At 43.4% G+C, this 24,883-nt stretch overlaps 1 protein-coding gene across 1 annotated transcript in view; it reads left to right on the top strand.

The window, feature by feature from the left end:
* The window catches only part of kcnj13 (potassium inwardly rectifying channel subfamily J member 13), an 85,533-nt gene extending 62,196 nt beyond the window's left edge, over positions 1-23,337 (top strand). The window contains exons 2-3 of the mRNA XM_033632346.2: positions 18,097-18,653; positions 21,076-23,337. Of these exons, the coding sequence (XP_033488237.1) occupies positions 18,137-18,653; positions 21,076-21,650 (1,092 nt within the window). The 5' untranslated portion in view covers positions 18,097-18,136 and the 3' untranslated portion in view covers positions 21,651-23,337. The remainder of the gene's footprint in view (positions 1-18,096; positions 18,654-21,075) is intronic.
* The last annotated feature ends 1,546 nt before the right edge of the window (positions 23,338-24,883 follow it).

Raw genomic sequence — 24,883 nt, forward strand, 5'->3', positions numbered from 1 at the left:
ACACCGCCCTGCAGAGATCGTTTCGGTGTCTGGTCTATTTTCTGCGCAAGCCACGAGCGAATGTGTTAAGCCGGGCAGGAAGTCAAACAAAGGAGCAACAACAGCATCCAGTCAATTTTCAGAATAAAACAAATTTCAAAATAAAACACCCCATTTGACAAATGGAATGTATATATGTGTGTGTGTTTATATACATATAGCCTACTCATTACTACTCATTACTATTACTAAGAAGTGGACATGTACAGTTGTTAGGAAAAAATGGCGTATAATTTTATGAGGTTATTTACTTACCCATGATGGAAAAACAGCCCCAAATGTGACGGAGACAGCAGCTAGGAGCAGAAGCGCTTGTCGACCGGCGTGGAGAAATACGCATCTGATTGGAACGGAAATGCTCTGGCTCGCGTGAGAATTTTGGTGTGCTGCATTTTGGCCCTGGCGTGAGGCTCTAAGAGACTGCTTTGAATGCAGAGACTGGGATGTGCTGCTGGAAACAGAGGAGAACATCGAACATCATGGACACTGATAGACAGATTGAATGTTTTACTGATTACATCAACTTATGTAGAGACACAGTCATACCTACAAAGACTGTACGCTGTTTCCACAATAACAAACCTTGGATTACCAGTGACATAAAGGTAATCCTCAATGAGAAGAAGGCAGCTTTTAGAGATAGTAACAAAGCACGGCTCAGACAAGTGCAGCATGAGTTGAAGAAGAGACTTAAGATGGCAAAGGTGGAATACAAAAAGAAACTGGAGAGGAATCTACAACACAGCAACATCCGTGAAATGTGGAGAGGAGTCAACACCATCTCTGGTTACAACAACAAGAAAAGACAGCCAGTGGTGGGTGATGCAGAAAGAGCTGATGAACTCAATCAGTTCTTCAATAGATTCAATACAGCAGCCACTCCCACTTCCAATGCTGCTTCTCCTCCTCCTCCTTCCTGTGTTGTGCCGGTACCAAAAATTAAATGTCCAGCTGAACTTAATGACTTCAGACCAGTAGCCCACACTTCGCACATCATGAAGACCTTGGAGCGGCTGATTCTACGCCTACTGAGACTTGAGGTCAAAGACAAACTCGACCCCTGGAGTATGCATACAAACAACACATTGGAGTGAATGATGCTGTCCTCTACATGCTTCACCGTGCCCTAGCTCATCTGGAGGAACCTGGCGCTTATGTGAGAATCATGTTCTTTTTTCTTTTTTCAAGCGCATTCAACATTATCCAACCCAACATACTCAAAGACAAGCTCACAGAGATGGCAGTGGATCCTTCCTTTATCTCCTGGATCACAGATTACCTGACAGGAAGGCCACAGTATGTCAGGTTGGGGAACTGTGTTTCTGGGACATTAATGAGCAGCACGGCGGCTCCACAAGGGACTGTCCTGGCTCCATTCCTGCTCACTCTGTACACGGCGGACTTCAAATACAACTCTGAGTCCTGCCACATCCAGAAATACTCGGACGACACTGCTATTGTGGCGTGTATCAGGAATGGGCAGAAGTCTGAACATAGGGACCTGATAAAAGCCTTCAGTGACTGGAGTCACAAGAACTGTCTCCTCCTGAACATCTCAAAGACCAAGGAAGTGATCATAGATTTCTGCAGGTCCAAGCCCCCTCTTCAGCCAGTGAATACCTCTGGGGTGGACATCGAGGTGCTGCCAAGCTATAAGTATCTAGGTGTACACCTGGATAATAAGTTGGACTGGTCCCTAAACACAGACGCTCTCTACAAAAAGGGGCAGAGCCGTCTTTTTTTCTTGAGGAAGCTCAGATCTCTCGACATCTGTAGTAAGATGCTGCAGATGTTTTATCAGTCTGTGGTGGCAAGTGTGTTGTTTTATGCTGCAGTCTGCTGGGGAGGAAGCATTAGACACAAAGATGCAAGGCGGCTGGACAAACTAGTCAAAAGAGCTGGCTTTGTGATTGGAGTCAGATTGGACAAACTGGAGGAGGTGGAGAGATGCACACTGAAGATGTTCGAGGCCATCATGACAACCCAGATCATCCACTCCACAACACCTCGATGGACCAAAAAAAACTGTGGTGGAAGGCTCCTCTCTCTTCTATGCAGGACAGAGAGATACAGAAGATCCTATATACCCACAGCCATCAGGCTTTATAATTCTTTGACATATAATAGATGAGCTGACAGATAATTGAATTTCCCCTTGGGGATGAATAAAGTTATTCTTATTCTTATCCTTATTAATATTGACAAAACGGTCAGTTTGCTTTTCTGCCAGGGCTCACTCATCAACAGAAGCTAATATATTAAATCAAAATATTTATGGAAAGCATATCCAACAGGTCTCAGAGGCAAAATACCTCAGCCTCATATTAGACTCACAGCTAAAATTCGAGAAGCAAGTTAACCCTCTGGTGCATAGCGGTCACTGCAGTGGACAGCTACTAAAAAGTCATTTTCTCTTAAATGCAATTCTTTCTATGGTGGAACTGCATATCAGCCTCTAGAGTGCTCTCTGCTGCCCTATTCCATTGAGGTCTATTCAGTGGTCAGTTGGTGTAACTGCAAGTAAATTTCCTCTGAATCCAAGATGGCCACTAAACAGCCACCCCTGCCGACCACTGCTGGCATATCCTGTCAAAACTTCTATTCTAGAAAAACCCCAGAGGTAAAAAAAAAAATGTGATGATATACAGTAACATCTAAGGAAGGATATTATCCATTTGGAATATGACATTTTTATTTCCAATATGTAGAAAATTACGATTAACCATGTGTCCAATGAAGTGGACATCATGCATCACCCAATATATTTTCAACACAAGTCATGTAATTGCTTCACTGTTTCTTGTGACTGTTTTGGTTAGTCAGTGTATAATTGTTATAGTAATAAGCTATTCATTTAAAATATACATTTTTTTTGTGCAGATTAGCTGTAGTTTGTGTTGCTATAATAATTATTTTGTCATATTTTGTAGACTTCAAACGCAGCAAAGAGTAAGGCAGTCTACAGAATAGTTCAGGAAATTCCGTCCAGCTCCAGTGATGATGAGTCCAGTGATGATGAGTATAGTGACAACAGTGATGATGAGTGGCTGCCAGAGAAGAACAGAGACATAGGAGCTGAGGATGATGGAGATACAGACAGTCAGGATGCAGAAAGTGAGGGTGCCTATAGTCAAGATGATGAGGGGCAGGATGCAGAGGGAGGTCAGCATGATCAGGGAGCTGTGGAAGATGGGCACATGGCACCTGACCATACTCAAGCCCGCAAAAATATCTGGAAAGTCCAAGACAACGACTTTGATGGAGACTTGCCTCCTTTTCTAGGAGAGCTTCACACATCTGTTTCCAGCAGATCTCATTGATGATATAGTGCAAAACACCAACTTGTATGCTCTTCAGAAAGGGAAAGAAAATCTGGTAGTGACAGGAGAAGAAATGCAGATTTTTTTAGGGATCAACATGATCATGGGGTACATTTGTTATCCTAGGGCACGAATGTAATGTAGTATTTTCTTTTTTTATACTCTTTATTTAGGTTCATTGAAGTTCATACAAACATCACTACTCCAAACAGAAAAAGGGGCAAAGTCACTTCTGTATGTATGCCCTTCTGTGCCCCCCCCCCCCCCCCCCCCCCCCCCCCGCGCCCCCGCCCAAAAAAGAAAAAAAAGTAAGAAAATAATTTACTACATAAATATATATATAGCATATCCATGTGCGTATACATGTATCCCACACATACCTGCCTACACATCCACACACACATTCATGCATACCCCCATTATCTATACACAAAAATACACACAAAGAGAAAAAAAGGGAAAAAAAGCATATAGTAAGTTTGGTTCAGGGATTATCTTATAATGTACTGTTTATTCTTGTATAAAATTCATTTTCTGTAACTTCTCCCATCTCATATCAAACAGTTCAACTTGATTAGTAATTAATTCCATTTTATACATTTCATTAATTGTGTCATTCCATTTATTTAGTTGTGGTGCTGCCAGTTTCAGCCAATTTTTTGTTATCTGTTTGAGTGCTGCTGCCCTTAAAATTCTAAAAAGGTACTTGTCAGTATTTTGAGAGAGGGACTGTGGTATTCTACCAAGTAGAAGTTGCTCAGGTCCCAAAACAAGCGTGCACTGAAATATGTTTTCGATAGTCTCACTTATTTCCGTCCAATATTGCTGCAACACTGGGCACGAGAAAAAGATATGGGTGTGGTTGGCTTCTGCCTCCCCACATCTCCACCAACAACTTGATGTTACCTCCTTAGAATACTTTGCTTGAATAACAGGAGTTTTAAAGAAACGTAGTTGAATTTTCCTCCACCTTAAAGAACTTGTGGTTTTCCATGTATTATCACTCATGTTTTTCCATATTTCTGGTGATATAGTTAAATTCAATTCCTTCTCCCAACTAGTAATTAATTTGATTTCCTGGTTTCTGTACTCTTTCTCCATAATACGGTATATCTGACCTAATGTGTTTTTTTGTATTAGCTCTATTTGATATATTTATTATGCAACCTATTAAGGGGTGTAACTCCTTCACTGTTTTATTTAATCCTATTTCCTTTACAAGATAACTTCTAATTTGCAAATATTTATAAAAGTGAAGCTTTGGTAAGTTATACAGTTTTGATAGGTTCTCAAAGGTGTCAATTCCTTTATCTGTAACTATCTGATTATATCGCAACAGTCCTTTACTTGCCGAGATTTTAAAGGTGTTATCATTTAAAGTTGGTTTGAATTCCCTGTCCATTGCAATCTCTCTCATAAATATTAAATCCTTCTGAATATCCTTTGGTTTTGTAACTTTTGTCCAGGTCCTTATTGTATTTTTTATACATGTATTTTAAATTTTCCTAATGTCCTTAAAGGTGCTGTATGTAAGAATGTGGCCAAAACGGTTACTGCACTCAAATTCAAATTACTGCCACGAGTCGTGTCCGCCCCCCCTCCCCTACAGATTCGAGGTTGCTGGACAGCAGCACGCTGGAGACTGATTTGTTTGCCCACGGGCGACTGCCATGGCAGGGCCGTTTCGTCGCGTCCTTGATCTTCACTTTTCCAGCGGACCGTTCGAGCAAGTCCGGCTTCTCTGCTGCTAACGCTGCTGCCGGGATACAGCTGAGGAAACTGCTAATGCTATGTACTGGGACACTGCTAATGCTGCTTGCTGTGCTGCTGTAGCTCAGTCGTAACTTTAACTGATGCTGAGACTCTACTGACTGCGTGACTGGTAGACGGCGGTGGGTGGCGCAACAGGCCATAACACAAATTCAAAACATAAACATGATTTGCAGACTGTAAAATTATTTTTTAAATGCGAATATTCTGGCTGTACTATTGTTGTCGGTGAGATCAGTATGTTATATGAACATTATTCCTTAATCTCTGTGACATATTAGAATGATTTTACGACTATTTGCTTTAGATTTCTTACATATAGCTCCTTTAATAGACGTTTCAGCTGAGATGTACATGTTCCAGTATTTACCCATTTGTTGTATTTCCATTTCCTTCCATTTTGCTGCTGAAGAGTTGCATAGCCAGACAGTAATTGGTTTGATTAGAGCTGCATTATAATAGTTGACTAAATTTGTAAGGGCCAGACCTCCATGTGATTTAGTTAATTTGATCGTCATTCATTTTATACGGGGTTTCCTTTCTCCCCAAATAAATTTACTAAGCATTTTATCCGATTGGTTAAAAGCTTTTTTTGGTATATAAATTGACAGATTTTGGAAGAGAAAAATAAATCTGGGTAAAATATTTGTTTTGATAATCTCAATCCTCCCAATCCTAACCAATTTAGATTTTGTAGATCTTGTTTAATTTAGCTCTCCAAAGCCCCAAAATTATATTGGTAAAGCTTACTAAAGTCTTTACAGATGATCACTCCCATATATCTCACTTTATTTCGGTCCCATTTTAGATCATATTTAGATTTAATGGTGTCTGATATTGGCTGCCCAACTACCATTGCTTCTGATTTATTCAAATTTCGTTTATAGTTGGACACTGAGCTATATTGTTTTATTTCATCCATAACGATCTCCAAAATTGTGTTATATTAGTTAAATAAAGAATCAGGTCATCTGCATATATCGCTAATTTATGTTGTCCCAGTACTAGACCTTTTATTTTAGCATTTTGTCTTATTTTCTCTGCAAATGGTTCCATGGCCAAGATGAAAATTAAAGGGGAAAGCGGATCGCCCTGCCGTGTTCCCCAAAATAGAGTAAAAGAATCTGAGATTGTACCGTTGACCCATATTCTTGCCTCTGGTGCAGGGCTGTGACAATAACTGCATCACTGCAATACCGCGGTCACGTGATGCCTACCGCAGTGAAGAGGTTATCACCGCACAAAAAACAAAAAAAAAGCTGATTCATCATGGTGGCAGATCTGGTTCCCAAGCCAAATGTTAAAAGAATACTCCGACGATTTGGGAGTTATGCCCTTTCGCTATCTTTTTCACATTGAGACAACATGATGGATATCGTTTTTGTGTCTGTACGTCCAGTGGCTGGACCCCAATGCGGTTCGCATTGGGGTCAGTACGTCGGTCACTGTGATCCGCGGAGGGATACACCGGTGAGCAGGCACAGGCACAGACGTAGCCCGTAAACAAAACTCAGCTGTTTATTTTGCCTAGCAATATCTCCGGACTATAGTAGCTGCAATGGACGACTTTGAACGCGATTTTGAGGAGTTTCTTGTAGCGGACACAGACCCAGAGCCATACCTGTTTGAGTCGGAGTTGACGGGTACATCACAGTACCCCCCCGTCACAGCTGTGAGAAAAAATACATACCGTCACAGCCCTACTCTGCTGTATTATATATCATTTTTAACCAATCGATAAATGTATTATTAAAGTTGAATTTTTGGCACACTTCAAAAATGAAAGACCAAGAAACCCTATCAAATGCTTTTTCAGCATCTAACATTAAACAAAGCATTTGTTGTTTTGTCTTCGAAGCAATTTCTATTATATTCAGAGTTTTCCTGACATTATCCCCCAAAGTTCTATTAGGAACAAAACCGGTCCGATCAATATTTATAATTTTGGGAATAATGTTTTTCAATCTATTTGCCAAAATTGATGTAAGTAATTTATGGTCTACATTTAATAAGGATATTGGGTGGTATGAGGCACAGTCTGTTAATTCTTTACCTTCTTTATGAATTAGTTTAATAATTGCTGAGTTCCAAGTATGAGCGTATTGTCTATTCTCCAGAGCCCAATTAAAAGTTTTACATAACAAAGGTACTAATAAGGTTTGAAATTCTTTATAGAACTCATTTGTAAAACCATCACTTCCTGGACATGCTCTAAATACTTACGGGGTATATAATTATTTTGCTATTTCTGACCTCTTTATTAATATTTTACCAGTACTATCTTTAATTTTTAATATGCTTGTTTTGTTATTCTGTCTTCATAGCATCCATGCTAATAATTTCTGGGCTCTTGGTCCACTATCATAATTTCTTTGTTTAGTAAAAGTGAGTATTCTTTGTATTCTTTCTGTTCTGTATCTATGTGATCTTTTTTTTTTTTGTTTGATCTATCTCATCCAGTATTTGTTTATCTGGGCTCTTTTTATGTTCTTCTTGAAGTCTTGTCAGTCTACTGACCAGGTTATTTCCTTCCTTTCCTCTTTGCTTTTTCTTGAATGAGGCAAAAGCGATTATTTCCCCTCTAATGACTGCTTTAGCCCCTTCCCAAACCATCAAGGGGTAGACTTCCCCATTATCATTAATCTCAATATATTGTTTTATTATTGTTGCTATTTTGCTTTTGAATTCATTGTTGTTTAAAAGAGAGTTATTTTATTTCCAGATTGATGCACCTTTTTCTATTGCCAGTCTTATTTCCATAGATATTGTTGCATGATCTGACAAATCTATTTTGCCAATAGAATGTTGGGTTACAATGTAACCCTGGTTCTCTGAGTATGTCTCCACTACATACACAATATATGTTATGGGATTACTGACAAGGATGTCAGTAATCCCATAACATATATTCTATAGCATCAGGATCGGGACTTCTATATATTCTGCCAGGAGGCAGTTGACATGAATAATCATTTAAGACACACCACGCCTATTGTGGCTTCCCCTGCGACATCTATAAATAGACCCAGCTGCGCAGAGTACCACTGATTCACCCTGATTTGAACTGTTCCCGAGCGGCCTTGATGTGGAGATATTCTCTATACTCAGAGAACCAGGGATGCCAGATGCCAGATGCTGCATGCCACCGCCCCATGCTCAGGCGCCAGACGCAACCTGAGCAAACCAGCCCCACAAGAACTCAAGGGCTAGGTGTGAGGAAGAGGCCCCTCAGATGGCCAGCACCCTGCTAGGCCACTGACAATCTGGGATCTGGGACACCCCCATGGCCGGACCTAAGGCCCACCAGCACAAGGGCACAGTGAATCTGTTGTCTATCGTGAAGTGGCCCTCAGCACACGTTCCCCAAAGGAGGTGCTGGCCGCCACATTCAAACAATAAAACCGAGTAAATTTGGTCGAAGTCGACCACATAGCGGCCGCACACACCTCTGATAGGGTGGTGCCCCGCCACAAGGCCCAAGAGGTTAATACACCCTGTGTGGAGTGCACTTTTACCCCCACCGGTACCGGCTCGCCTGCTTCTCTGTATGCCCATTGAATTGCCTCCACAACCCAGTGAGACAGCCTAGCCTTAGATACTGGCTCACCCAAGGACTGGGGCCCAAAACAGATGAACAGCTGATCTGTCTTCCTGAATGCTGCTGTACACTGAATATAGGTCTTCAGGGCCTAAACCGGGCATAGCACTGACTCCTCCTGACCCTCGCCTGCCTCCTGAGAGGGCCTAAGGGAGCGCAGCTCTACTGACTGATTCCAGTGAAAGTCAGTGAGCACTTTTGGTAGGAATGCCGAATTCGGACGCAGGACAACCCCCATGTCGTCCGACAGAAACCGACAGCAACTCTCATGTACACAGAGAGACTGCAGTTCTCCCACCGTCTTGGCTGATGTTACTGCCAAGAGGAATGCGGCTTTGAGCGACATCCACTGAAGGCTCACTGATTCCAGAGGCTCAAAGGGCTCCTCCACCAAGGCAGACAGAACCCGACCCAGGTCCCACGTCGGGATGGACAGCCTCCTGCTGCAGCCTCTGTGCACCCTTCAGAAACTGTGATGAAAGGCTGCCATCATCCACAGACAGCCTAGCCTCACCCACACGGGAGGCCTTGATGGCTGCCACCACACCCCTCAGGGTCGATGGTGACTTCCCAGCCTCCAGGAGCTCCTGTAGGTATCTAAGCATCTCTGGGGCTGAACACGTCATTGCGTTGATTTGGTTAGTGCCGCACCATGACACAAACAGCTCCCAGCGATAAGAGTATGCCGCCCTTGTTGATGGGGCTCGAGCACTCTGCAGTGTCTGAACCACTGAGCTTGTGAGCCCCATGTCTAATAAACCGGCCCTCTCAGGGGCCAGGCCCAGCGATTGAGCCCCTGAGGGAAGGGATGAAACAGGGTCCCCCGTGCCTGACTCAACAGATCCCGGTGAACCAGAAGTTTCAATGGTGTCCCGTCCAGGAGTGGTGTCACCCGCTCTTCCAAAGCGGTGCCAGATCTCCTCCACCACTGCTGGGTGCAGCCTCCAGTTCCCCGGATGTGGCCCGCTCCTGGAGAGGAGGTCTGCCGCCACATTCACCACTCCCGGCACATGCATGGCCCTGAGTGACAGGAACTGTGTGTACGCCCATGTCCACAGTCTGTGTGCAATCCTGCACAGACGCGGAGAGCCCAAGCCCCCTTGTCTGTTGACATATGCCGCTGCTGTGGTGCTGTCGGTTCTCAGGAGAACATGGCGGCCCTGCGGCATTGGCAGGAAATGCAAGAGTGCCAGGTGGATTGCTCTTAGTTCCAAGACGTTGATATGCTGACCCCGCCAGAGGACCCCCCCCCCCAGCGCCCCCTGCCTTCAAGGAGAGCGCCCCAACCCTCGAGGGATCCATCCATAGAGACCATCTGGCAACGCAGCACTGGACCCAGCCTGCTGCCCCTTGAGATGTTCCCCAGGACCTTCCACCACCTGAGGGCCACACACAACCTCCTGGTGACCAGCACCATAGTCTGTAGGTTTCTCTGCGGGTACAGCCCCAGACTGAAAAGTCACCTCTGCACCAGGCGCATGTGCAGGAGAGCTAATGGTACCACCTGCACAGCAGTAGCCATGAGGCCCAGAAGGCGCAGACACAGTCTCCAAGTGACTCTGGCCCCGAGACGAAAATGCGCGAGGCAATCGCTGAGGGAGTCCTGTCTGTCCTGTGTCAACCTCACCAACCCAGTCCTGGCATCCAGCCACATACCTAGGAACTGGGTGGTCTGAGCTGGCTGCAGATTGCACTTTCTGTAGTTGATGCGTAACCCCAGGTCCTGGATGTGCGCCAACAACATTTGCACATGACGACGACACTGCTGCTCTGTCTGAGCACATATGAGCCAGTCGTCCAGGTAATTCATCACCCTGAGACCCTGTCGCCACAGAGGCCCCAAGACTGCATTCAGGGGAGGACACAGAATTAGAAGATTTGGCCGTTGAAGACAAACCTGAGAAACCTTCTGTGGCCCTCCCAAATCGGGATTTGAAAATATGTGTCCTTGAGGTCGACTGTTGCAAACCAGTCGTTCATAAGGACGGCCTGTTTCACTCGCGGCACAATCAACATCTTGTACTTCAGGGGCCGGAGGAACTGTTCAGGCCCCTGAGGTCCAGAATTGGCCGGAGCGTCCCGTCGTGTTTCGGTATGAGAAAATAACGGGAATAAAACCCTACTTGCCTGTCTTCCTGCCCCACCTCTCTGATGGCCTTCTTGGTCAGAAGAGTGGACACTTCGGAGCGCATGACCTCTCTGTGCAGGTGATCTGCTACGATGGAGAATGCAGGTACCGTAGTCACAGAAGGGGTGCTCAGAAACTGAAGACGATACCCCTGGGTCATTGTTGAAACAACCCAGGGGTCTGCCCCCAGGGCTTCCCATGAAGGATGGGACTCCTGAGGGCACAGGCAGGCTGGGGAACATGTAGCATCAGGATCGGGACTTCGGGCCCTGGGGTGCCTTGCCACCACGGCCCTTGTTCCCTTTTCCACCACACCGTGCTGCATCTAACCTAACCCTCAGATCAGGCTGGGGCTGACTGAACTGCTGCTGCTGTTGCTGTTGCTGTTGCTGTTGCTGTTGCTGCAGCTGTTGCAGCCAACGCCCTTCCTGGCGACATGCCTGCCAAAGCCCTGACAAGGCCTTGCCAGCTGCCACCCCTTGCTCCCTCATGAACTTAGGGAGAAGTGAGGAGACCTCCTGTAGTTCACCTACCAGCTGTCCCCCACCCTCTTCTGACAGTTGCTGGACCAAATGTTGTTGGTACAGCGACAATATGGCTGCTGTGTTGGCTAGTTTCACCTGAACTGCCATAGCACCATGCATTTTTTCAAGCAAGCCATCCATTGCACTGCAGTTCTTGCTCCGGCTTTTCCCTTTCCCGAGAACTGATTTGGAGGGAGCCACCAGAGCTGCTAAAGCAGTGTCCACAGAGGGTGACGGCCCGCAGCCGATTCTCTCTGGAGCATGCACTGCGGTCATGGTCCGACAGAGCCCAGACCAGTGACCCACCATCAATGGTGTCTTAAACTGCTTCCTGACCACCTCCTCAAAATTCAAGAGGAGGGGCACCAGGAAATGTGCCATCTTGTCATCAAAACGTGATGGGGCAGGCCCTTGGCCGGGCGGCATGTCCACATTCAGGTCAGCGGCCGCCCTACAGATAAGACCCTGCAGGTGAGGCGACCGCTTCTCATCAAGCTCCTCCTCCCCTTCCCATTGCTCTATGGAGAGCACGTCTATCTCCTCCTCCTAGGAATGCAGGGAGAGACTGTCGTCTTCATCCCCCTCCACATCTGTCATGGGGGAAGGGGAATGGAATTCCACAACAGCCGGCACTGACTGGGTGGAACAGACCACACACACCCCCTGCTGTGCAAACCGTAATGGAGGCATGTGCAGTGCCTGTGCCAGCCCCCGTCCCCACTGCAGAGGCCGCTGGCCTAGACCGCTTGGTGGGCTGTGGCCCTACAGTAGGGGTGACTGTTTTCAAAAACAACCGGCAACGAGCCTCTCTTTGCCTTGCTGTCATGCAGAAACAATTCATGCATGCAGCAGGGTCTTCCCGCACTGCCCACGCATGGTCTTCCCCCAAACAATAAACACAAAAATCATGTGCATCTTCTATGGGGATTTTCACCCCACAGCCCAAGCACAGCAGACCCTCCCGACTTGCCATAGCTATGACCTCACATCACATGACCAGGAAGAGCCCACAGTGTTTTGGTAGCCACAGGTAGCAACAGGTAGCAACAGCCCTTGAATGGAATGAATGAAGGTGGAGAGACAGCGGACAGCAAACTTGCATTATGAGTGCAGCACAGAGCTAACACTGTGTTTCGTGGAGTTTGTTAATGTGTTTAATGTAACACGAAAGTCAACCCAGGAAGAGGACGCTGGCCGTGCCTGTGATACATCGCTTCTCTGAACCAGCTGTACCAACGCGGTACCCCCTCCCGATGGATTACTTTAGTTACACACAGGAAAAAAAGGACTATAATGAGAGAGGACGGTGGCTGCACCCGCAACTATGTTGCATCCTCAGACCAACTATACCACATGCGGTACCCTCAGCTCACTGTTCCCTTTTCAAAAGAAAAGAGAGAGCAAGAACGTGACTTCGCAATCCTGAGAGGAGCCTAACAATAGACCAGCTCGCTACCCACAGGTAAGCGGATCACACACAAAGCCACTGTTCAAACTCCCCACTCTTCCTTCTGTTTTTTCTCTCAAACAATTGCACAGACTTAGTCTGCTCTCACGTCGTCTGATCCAGTGAAAATCAGAGGATCAGCAGTACTCTGTGCAGCTGGGTCTATTTATAGAGGAAGCCACGATAGCCATGGTGTGTCTTAAATGATTATTCACGTCAACTGCCAGGATGTCAGTAATCCCATAACATATACTCTATATGTAGTGGAGCGATATTCTCATAAGAAAGAGAACATTGCTTTACTTTCTCTAAATCTGATTTATTCATTAAAAAGTAGTCTAATCTTGAGTATTTATTATGGGCTTTTGAGTAGTACGTGGAGTCTCTTTCATTGGGATGTAACTTTCTCCAAACATCTATGATGCCAATTTCTCCCTCCGCCCTCTTTAAGAGTATAGATGTTTTCTCTGATTTATGTTTCAAACTATATTGACAGTCTAGCTTTGGGTCCATAATCAAGTTTACATCTATTATCAGTGTTTTTACATTTGCTGTTATAAAAATACAGAGTATCATTTACATCCCACGCCAATGACATTTTACTGTCTTGCAGTCCCAGACACTTTGGGTACTATTTTATCTCATATGATATGGAGTAGCCTACTTCATTCATCGTTCTGATGATATGATATCAGTCCTAATAAACACCCCCGCCTCTTTCAAATAAACACGCTCATGGCTGGATAGGAAAACCCAGAGTTGACTGAACCAGTTGATAACCAGCTTTGTAGTACCAATTTTTCAAACGGCCAATATTAGGGTTAGTCAAACCAGATAATGAAAAGATATCCTGGCTAAGCTAAACTGGCTTCCTAGTACAGGCCTCTGGTCTAATTAAACAGGTTCATCAGTGGTTTATGGTCTGTAATTACTGTGAAACCCAGTCCATAAAAGTATTGATGAAAGCATTTCACAGCTCACCTTCCTTATCCAACTATGAATAACCCATTTCCACCGGTGCCAGGGTACATGAGGCAAAACCAGTTGGCTTCTCTGCAACATCCTCTGTTACATGCAAGAGAACTGTCCTGACTCCATAGGGTGAGTCATCACCTGAAAGAGTGATCCCCCTCTCTAGGTCAAAGTGAACAAGCAGCTTCGCTGTGTGGAAGAGTTCTTTTACTTCCTCGAAAGGTCCCTCCTCCTCCTTATTTCAGTGCCACTTAGTGGAACTGTGAAGCAGCTTATACAGACCTTTGAGGAGTCAGGAAGAAACTTGTTTTAATAATGCTCCATGCCCAAAAAAGATCCTTAGCTCATGGATGCTCGTGGAGCTTGATAGTAGAGATGTACCGATACCATGTTTTCCTTCCCGATACCGATTCCGATCCCTGAATCTTAGGTATCTACCGATAGCGAGTACCGATCCAATAACAGCGTGTAAAATAAAAATGGATGGGATATGAATTGTTGTATGTCTCAACTCCTAAAACTTTCTAAAATATTAAGAAAGAAATACATCCTACTATTAAATGGAGAAACCTCTGTCCCTCCCTCTGTCTGTCCGTCCCTCCGTCCATCCATCATCATCCGTTTTTCTCCTCACTGCTTTGGCCTACTTCTCTGAACTTGCACATAGGCTTTCATCTTGGGCATGTGCAGACAGCCACGATGCCGTTTCTGCATTTTTCCCACATTTCTACTGTTTATATTCATGTTTTTGTCCACTACCCATTCATACTGTGAGCACCATCAGCAGCATGAGCTGCGCATGCGCGGGTCATGTGCAGACAGCCACGATGCCGTTTTTGCATTTTTCCCACATTTCTACTGTTTACATTCACATTTTTGTCCACTACCCATTCATACTGTGAGTACCATTAGCAGCACGAGCTGCGCATGCATGCTGGGACCACAGTTTGGCTGGGAAGCCTTTATCTCCAACACTTGCAGATCAAAACCTGTATGTGTGTACCTGTGTGCCCACGCACAGCCCCGCGCACGCGCGTGCCTCTGTGCCATCAGCCAAAACTATGCTCCATGTATTTTGCCATAAAGCATATTTCTAAATACAGTGGGTCTCATTCATGAAAAGTGAGTAAATCTGTGTGTAGATTTGCACATAAAAGCCTACTCTACTAAAAACCTACTCCGGATTCAGGAACGCCGCGGGAAACTCAGATTTTATCATAAACACGTGTGTATGATCATGAATGCCAATCCATCGTAAAGTGACAGCGTGCTCCTGGTAATCAGCAATTAGCATAAATCCCCGCCCATGAATATCCAATGACCGCCATATAAGGAGGTGTACATGCATCCTATCGACCTGTCAGTCATGGCGTAAAGAAAGAAAGAGAAAGAAAGAAAAAAGAATTTTTCCGAAGCGGAGATCGAAATAATTTTGGGTGAAGTGGACTTAAGAAAAAACATTTTATTTTCTTCAGCTAGTAGTGGTACGACAGGCAAAGTGAAGGCCTGGAGGGAGGTAACAGATGCTGTTGATGTTGTCTCCGTAGTACAAAGAACCAGAGGTGAAGCGTAAATGGTTTGATATGAAACTGGAGACAAAGAAACGCATAAGCACACACACACAAATATACAGCAGCCACAGGAGGAGGAGGCTCACAGTCACAACTATCTGCTGCAGACGAGCGCATCGCTGGCATAATTGGGGAGACCTCTCTGTCAGGAATTATTCCTGACGGAGCCAGCGACATGCCTCCACTGGAGTCAACATCAAACCCAGACTGTAATGTGTTATAGCCTAATACATTCTGAAAATCATCATTGGTAGCGTAGTGGTCACTAAACAAACAGAAGATTCATTTGTGGGGTTTTGAATGAAGTGGGAACGGGAAACCAGAGATGTTTTGTGCGTAATGGATAAACTCTAAATCAGTGATGGCTGTCGGAATGTAGAGCTATTTAACATTTATTTTAACAAATGATAAGGATAACATATAGCCTACAGCAGTTTTGTATGCATCGTCTTCAAATTATTTGAATCTTAACCTTTAACCTTAATCTTTATACAACGTAAATTAAACATTTTCAAATCAGATTTATTCATTCAAATGATCAAAAAGCCACAAAAAAAAACAAAAAAAAAAAACACGTGTTGTCTCAAATAATTCTTTCAGCTGCTCCTGCTGAACCCAGGCACCGAGACCGAAGAGGCCGTGATCCGGCTGTCCTTACGGATATTTTTATTATCATCATTCAACATGTAGAAAAAACGTGTAATCTATTGAGTCGATTTACATAGATAATTCACAATCATGAATCTAATCTGGATCTTAAACCTGCTAATTGCCAACTAATTTAACTAAATGTGTTATATTTTTAATATTTTGTCATGTTTAGATTACGTGTTTCAAAGGCATCTGTGTATTGTGTACATAACAGAGCGCCATACAAGTTAAAATTGTAATTTCCAATAGTGACAAGCAATATTTATGTGCTTTACTAAATTTACACAAGCACTACGAGTGGTCAGGAGCAGGAGTAGATTTTGTTAGTAGCTACGAAAAGATCACAGTGCATTTACAGTGCTCTGATTTTGCATCTCCTCTATTATACTGTTTTTGATTTCTTATTCCTCTATACATAACACATCCCCGGGTATGGACTAGTAATAGTAGAATGAATGCCATAAAACTTTTTTTTTTATTATTATTATTATCCAGTGTTGACACAGATCAAGACACAGGTTAAAGTGCAGCCACACAATTTGGTAAAAAAGTCATTTTAAAGGCTACAGTAGAATGTAGGGCTTGTATTAAAAAATACAAGAATTTTCACGAGATGACTTAAAGTAAGAAGATTAAAAAATAATGGCAGGGCTTTTACTCACCACAACTGCAGAGGCTACCAGCTTCATTTGAAACAGACTACATTATAAAAGGGCCGTTATTTATTAATCCCTCTGTGTTTTTATATTTTTACGTTTTAATCCGCTCCCTGAACTTCAAATTAAAAGCCCCTTATAACCCTGGCTGAGAGAATCCATCCATTTTCTAAATAGGCTTTTATTTATATTCAAATGTAGCTCCTGCCGTCTGCTGGCGCTTTTTACGTTACTACAACAACATTTCAGCTGGCACATGAACAGACACAGTGACTCAAATAATATTAAAAGTAATAAAAATAGGACAAGAATAACCCGATGACATCACACACGTCGTGAAAGACGACCGGGGATAATTAGTGTGTACCATCGTGTAGTGTGTCATGTCTGTTGGTCAAGTCACAGCATGATTTTATGACTCCACAATCGTGTAATGTGACATAGTGACTTTCAGAACGGGCAGAAAAGACGTGTAGTGTGTACCAGGCATAAATCCTCCTTTACCATACTGGTATCAGTATGGGTACAACTCTACTTGATAGCTTTCACTTTATCCTCCACTGAAGTAGCCAAATGCTACATCTCCCTGGGCCCCAGTGGGGTCCATTAATGTCTGTACACAAACTAATGGCATCCATCCATCAGCTGTTGAGACACTGCAGTCTGGACCAAAGTTAGATAACAAAGGCTGACATGCACATAGTGGATTTACATGGGTAGTGGCACATACATAAAACCAAGTCATTATAGCTTCATCAGGAAACATTGGAGCTATTTCTTTAGCCGTTGACTGCAGTTATTCATATCATCTAAAAGCTCTGTCCCCGTTACCAGGTTTGAGCTCTAAGCTCACTACTCTGTTGAACTTGGCTGACAAGATACAACATGTCAATCTGACAGCTTGTTGCCTCTGACAGTTGTTTGAAGTTTTACCTTTAACATTGCCAGGCAAGAGTCCCCTGCCTTTTGTGACAAAGAGATTCAGTCATGCATTCATTTTCCGTAACCGCTTGTCCTGTTAGGGGTCATTGGGGGCTGGAGCCTATCCCAGCCGACAACAGGGGTACACCCTGGACAGGTCACCAGGCTATCACAGGGCTGACACAGACAACCAATTATGCACACATTCACGCCTACCTAGAGTCACCAATTAACCTATCTTGCATGTCTTTGGACTGTGGGAGGAAGCTGGAGTATCCGGAGAAAACCCACACTGACCCAGGGAGAACATGCAAACTCCATGCCGAGGGGCTCCCCCACCCCAGGGGTGCGAATCCCCCCACCCCAGGTTTGAACCGGGATCCGTTTTGCTGTGAAGCAACAATGCTAATCATTGCACTGCCATGCCATCCTTGGACACAGAGATGATTTATATATATTGATATTAACTGATAGAGTGTCTTTTATCATTTCATTTCAGGATTGTCCTGACTTACCCTGCTTGAGATCCACGTGCAAACATGACAACCACATCCAACAGCAGCATTTTGGGTGGCAAGGTTTCTTCCTCGCCCCTCATATCTTCTCCACCCCGGCAACGCCTAGTCACCAAAGATGGACACTGTGCCCTTCGTCCACCTCTGTGCTCTTCAGGCTTGCAGCGCAGGGCCTTGGGCAGAGCTTGGTTACTGGCATTGCAGGATTTGTGGGGACTGTTGGTGGGTCTGCGCTGGAGATGGGTCCTGCTGGCCTTCTGCACCTCTTTCCTGGCCCACTGGCTGCTGTTTGCCTGCCTGTGGTACTTGCTGGCCCACTTCAACGGAGACCTGGTGGTGCAGGATCATGATGCCCCCCCACAGGGGCATGTGGTTTGCGTAAAGCACATAACCAGCTTCACTGCTGCTTTTTCCTTTTCCCTGGAGACACAGCTGACCATCGGCTACGGCACCATGTTCCCCAGTGGAGACTGTCCCAGTGCCATAGCACTGCTGGCTGTGCAGATGCTGCTGGGGCTTATGCTGGAAGCATTCATCACAGGTACAACTCTCCTATTCCTAAAGCCCTCTCTCCAAAAACATGAACTCTCACAGTTTTAAGTTTAATGGACATACTAAGAGCCAAACTGGAGCTTAAGATTGAAACTTAATATAATAATAATAATAATAATAATAATAATAATAATAATAATAATAATATGATTTTTTTGGACATTAGATGTGAAAAAGTGGGGGTTGTTATATATTCAAGGACTTTACATTTATGTATTCACAACAGCAGGTGTTTGAGTGTTGAGTCAAAGTCTGATTCCTCATCAATTTGTGTTTCCCCTTCCATCAATCTCAGCCCACACCCCAATCAGTCAAATGCTGTGATACTTGTGTTCAAACAAGCCCCTTATCTTAATCCTAACCAATTATCTCCTAAACACCTAGCTGTATCTTGACCTGGAGCCAAAGAGCCACTATGAAGCTAAATATACTTCATTGTTCCAAAGGTTTTAATTGCTTTTGAGCAGTGTGGCCGATCATCCCTTTTTCAAACCATCATGAAACCTCTCTGATGATGTCATTGTCTTTTCAATCCTGGCTGCAGCCATGGTAATGAGGCCACTATGTCAGAACTGTGCAATAATCTGATAATGCACACCCTCTGTCAACACTTAGGTACAAATTCAAGGTACTTTACTGGAGTATATCCATTTTTTATTACCATATATTTGTACTTCACAACATTTTTGAGGAAAAATTTACTGTTTACTGCACTACGTGTATCTGACAGATGGAGTTACTAGTTACTTTACAGATTAAGATTTTATGTGTTTACAAAACACACCACATTGTTTAGATTAAACAGGTGGTTTGTAGCTTGTGACCTCTTAACAAAAAAGCAGTATGGAGTTTGGGCCCTTTGCCATATTTCATATGCCTGTGAGCTGTTGGCAGTTCCAACAAAGACAGAAAATAAGGAAAGCACACGCACATCTCATACATAGGTGCTGAGTCCGTAAAATAGAAGTAGGCAGGTAGAAGACTAGCAACACTGCGGCTCCCGTAGAGGAATTCTTTTATTAAGTGACTACGTAATAACTAAAGATTACATAATAGATAAAGACAATGTTTTAAGCCCAAACGGGCTCTTCGTCAGGTCAGTGATTAGACAAGTGTGTGCAGGTGTTCATCATATACACTCTGGGGATCCACCCATAGGTGTGGTCAAAAAGATGAAGACAAACAAGCAGACACAGCTGATGATCACAATGGCACTCATACAATATACAAGTAAAATACCAAAAAATTTCAAATAATATGTACAGTATAAAAATAGGGATTCTGTCATTTAATAGCTGCAAATTTGATAAGAAGGCCTGTGTAAACAAAAAAGAAAAAATCTCCACTAGGAAAATTTAAGTGACTCAAAGGAGGACAAAATTAATGAAATATTAATAATTCGAAAAATGTAAGAAAAAACATAAATCATGGTTGTCTGGGGAATAATAATGAGGCAGCCTAAAGCCGTCAATTGATGAAGAATCAAGTTCTCCTTCCCTATGAAAAAAGGGAAATGATATTAGAAACCAAATATAAAAATTTACACACAAAAAAATAATTTAAGTATTCAAAATTAATTCATATGGGAGCCAAAACAAAAGAAAAAATATCTATAAAACATATATGAAGAGACTACACAGAAAAAATGGGGGGAGAAGGGATATTCTCTTCCCTCTTGATCTGGCTACTCATTTCTGGGACATCATTGTTAAGCATTTAAAGCTGAAGAAGTAAGTCATTTCCCCTTCCCTAAAATAAGAGAAAAAGGAACAATGATAAGGAATGAATACCCAGATTAACAAAAAAGAGTGTGTATAAGAAACAATGAGGATTAACCTCGATACATAAATAAACAAGTACATCAAAGTGATAAATATTGAGAGAAAAACCTCAAATGTAACAAAAAAAGGTTTCATAGAAAAATCTTCACTCATTGAACAAAACAAAATGTATATAGGTCTGTTTGGGTTCAGTATGCTTGAAATTAATTGAAAATCTAAAGGCAAAAATGTTCATATCTGTGCTAAGTGGCCAAACCTAAAGGCTGGGCAAACAGGAGGGCTCCACTCTAATTTAACTTTGGCCCCATTAGTGAATCACGTTCTTACCTTAATGGCATCCATAAGCCAGCCAAAGACCAACCGATGTGGACCTACAGGAACATGTGGGTGGGGGCGCAAGGCAGACACCAAATCAAAATCAAAGACAAATCAAAAAATAAAGACAGAAACACATTTTCAACCGCACTTCTTGTTTGGTGCCTATTCATTTTGAGCATCCAGAACATTTTGTGGTATTACCTCTGCTGCTATTGTTACAGCCTGATTTATTTTGTTGCTATTTACTGCAAAGCAGCATGAGACAAAAGGCCAAAACATCTCCTCATCATATAATTTTGTTTTAACCTTTAGGTGCATTTGTAGCCAAGATTGCACGTCCCCAGAAGCGAGCAGGAGCCATCCAGTTCAGCCCCCAGGCGGTGGTGGGCCAAAACCAGGGCCAGATGTGCCTCATGCTACGGGCCACCAACCTGCTGCAGCGACCTCTGGTGGATGTAAAAATGAGTGCTGTGCTCTATGAGGAGCATGAAGGTCAGGCTCTGCACCAGACCTCTCTGGACTTTCACTTGGATCATTTAGGCCAGCAGCCCTGTCCATTCTTCATCTTTCCACTCACCTTTTACCACCCCTTGGACCGCCAGAGCCCCCTCTATCCTGCCCTGTGTGAGGGCACATCCAATCACTTTGAGTTGGTGGTCTTCCTGTCAGCCTTGCAGGAGGGAACTGGTGACTCCTGCCAGAAGAGGACCTCCTACCTGCGCCAAGAAATCCAGTTTGAGCGTCGCTTTGTACCTGCCTTGGGGTTGGATGCTCATGGGAGGTACATTGTGAGCCCCCAGCACTTTGACACGGCTCACTCAAAAGAGCCTTTTAACAAGGACTGTGTGGTGCAGATCAATGGTGATGGCAACGACAGGATGGAGTAAAAATTCTGAAGGGCAGGTCTCATAGGGACAGATAAGAGTTTCTAAGGGATAACTGGGGTGGGTAACAGAGAGGTAGATATTTTTGTCAGGTGGTACTTGATTTAATTTGGTAAATCTGAATTTATAAGCTATCTAAGCATTTGAAATTAAAAATGTATATGAGACATAGGTGCTGCTGTGGTCTGCCTCAGCTTTAACCTGTTATTTGTTATTGGAATGGTAAAATTACTGACTGCTGTAAACATTCATCAGAGTTTAGAGACCTACTTCCTCCTTCAGCTTTGAACTGCTGTACTTACTACAGCTGTTTGCGTTGGGTATTGGGGCGATCATCTCACTGCTTGTGAGTTGTTGTTTTTTTTGAAGATTGGACCTAATTTTAGAGATGTCCCTGCATTCTGAGATCTGAGCAGTTACTATGCTGAGTGCAACATTGTCATACCTGATAGAACTGATGGCCAGGGCTACAAAAATAAAACCCAAACTGTAATAAAGCACAGTTTGCTTTTAAATTTAATCAAAATTCCTTTGCATTGTATTACTTTCCATGTAAGGTTTTGTGACTGGATTGAATACAGTCAAGCTATATTTGTGATGACACAGTCCATTTCAAATTCAGTTCCACTTTCGGTAATCAATATTCTATCATTAACACTAAATCAAATGAGCATGTGTAATGTGAAAGTGGGCATTCATTGTGATGGACCCTCAGTGATCAATATTTCCTTTTCTTTCAGCTCATTGTTTTAGTCTTATGGCACATTTAGTGTTTGGTTAAATCTCTTCGCTCTCAACTGCTTGGTTTACAGCAACAGCAGGTAGCTGATTTCAGCAAAAAAATAAATATAAAAGCTTTAAAAATCTGACTCTTCACTACATGCTGAATATTTGTACAAAATTTCATGGAAATCCACACTTTACAGTTGTTGAGATATCCCACTGTGGACAAAAGTGGTCGACCCACAAACCAACGGATGACCATTCACATATTAAAACCCAAAATAATTCTTTGGAATATGCCCAGTGGAAATGTAAATTATAATTGATTTGTACTGGATGTATAAAAACACACTTACAGTCCTTAAACCTGTTGTGAATTCCATAGCATTTGATAATTAAATTGGTGCAGATCAACAATACATTACAAAGGCGGATGAACTCATTCAAAACCACATGCCCCAGGCACAGCGCTCAGTCCTTATACTTTGGTGCAGGTGATGGCAGGTATATTGAAAGTGTTGAAATAGCAAGTACCAATCCGAAAGCAATATAATGCGATGACTTCACTGTCATCTCTGTAAAACAGGGCATTCATGTCACTGATCAATGATTTCCTCTACTGATGTTTGTGGACTCACAACACAACTGAAGGATTACACTGTTACTGTCAACATGAGCTCACCTGCATGAAATGACATATGGCTTAGTATTAACTGATAGAATTATACTGACTGCTGATTGATTTATAATGTCTTTTTTAATCATTGCCTCAATCATTATGCAAAGCAAAAATCAATGTATTAACTTCAATTTGTACAGTATCGAATGTCTCTAGATTTGGCAAAGAAAGCAAGGAAGTAAGGAAGAGGTGTTGTAGTAAATGTGTGTTTGTATTTGGAGTGCCATCTCTTTAAAGGCTGATGCCATGAAGAGAATCACTGTGTTATCTACAGTACAGGCCAAAAGTTTGGACACACCTTCTCATTCAATTCGTTTTCTTTATTTTCATGACTATTTACATTGTAGATTCTCACTGAAGGCATCAAAACTATGAATGAACACATGTGGAGTTATGTACTTAACAAAAAAAGGTGAAATAACTGAAAACATGTTTTATATTCTAGTTTCTTCAAAATAGCCACCCTTTGCTCTGATTACTGCTTTGCACACTCTTGGCATTCTCTCGATGAGCTTCAAGAGGTAGTCACCTGAAATGGTTTCCACTTCACAGGTGTGCCTTATCAGGGTTAATTAGTGGAATTTCTTGCTTTATCAATGGGGTTGGGACCATCAGTTGTGTTGTGCAGAAGTCAGGTTAATGCACAGCCGACAGCCCTATTGGACAACTGTTAAAATTCATATTATGGCAAGAACCAATCAGCTAACTAAAGAAAAATGAGTGGCCATCATTACTTTAAGAAATGAAGGTCAGTCAGTCCGGAAAATTGCAAAAACTTTAAATGTGTCCCCAAGTGGAGTCGCAAAAACCATCAAGCGCTACAACCAAATTGGCACACATGAGGACCGACCCAGGAAAGGAAGACCAAGAGTCACCTCTGCTTCTGAGGATAAGTTCATCCGAGTCACCAGCCTCAGAAATGGCAAGTTAACAGCAGCTCAGATCAGAGACCAGATGAATGCCACACAGAGTTCTAGCAGCAGACCCATCTCTAGAACAACTGTTAAGAGGAGACTGCGCCAATCAGGCCTTCATGGTCAAATAGCTGCTAGGAAACCACTGCTAAGGAGAGGCAACAAGCAGAAGAGATTTGTTTGGGCCAAGAAACACAAGGAATGGACATTAGACCAGTGGAAATCTGTGCTTTGGTCTGATGAGTCCAAATTTGAGATCTTTGGTTCCAACCGCCGTGTCTTTGTGAGACGCAGAAAAGGTGAACGGATGGATTCCACATGCCTGGTTCCCACTGTGAAGCATGGAGGAGGAGGTGTGATGGTGTGGGGGTGTTTTGCTGGTGACACTGTTGGGGATTTATTCAAAATTGAAGGCACACTGAACCAGCATGGCTACCACAGCATCCTGCAGCGACATGCCATCCCATCCGGTTTGCGTTTAGTTGGACGATCATTTATTTTTCAACAGGACAATGACCCCAAACACACCTCCAGGCTGTGTAAGGGCTATTTGACCAAGAAGGAGAGTGATGGAGTGCTGCGGCAGATGACCTGGCCTCCACAGTCACCGGACCTGAACCCAATCGAGATGGTTTGGGGTGAGCTGGACCGCAGAGTGAAGGCAAAGGGGCCAACAAGTGCTAAACACCTCTGGGAACTCCTTCAAGACTGTTGGAAAACCATTTCAGGTGACTACCTCTTGAAGCTCATTGAGAGAATGCCAAGAGTGTGCAAAGCAGTAATCAGAGCAAAGGGTGGCTATTTTGAAGAAACTAGAATATAAAACATGTTTTCAGTTATTTCACCTTTTTTTGTTAAGTACATAACTCCACATGTGTTCATTCATAGTTTTGATGCCTTCAGTGAGAATCTACAATGTA

Source organism: Epinephelus lanceolatus, chromosome 4 (genome assembly GCF_041903045.1).
Source record: "Epinephelus lanceolatus isolate andai-2023 chromosome 4, ASM4190304v1, whole genome shotgun sequence".
Taxonomy (NCBI): Eukaryota; Metazoa; Chordata; class Actinopteri; order Perciformes; family Serranidae; genus Epinephelus; species Epinephelus lanceolatus.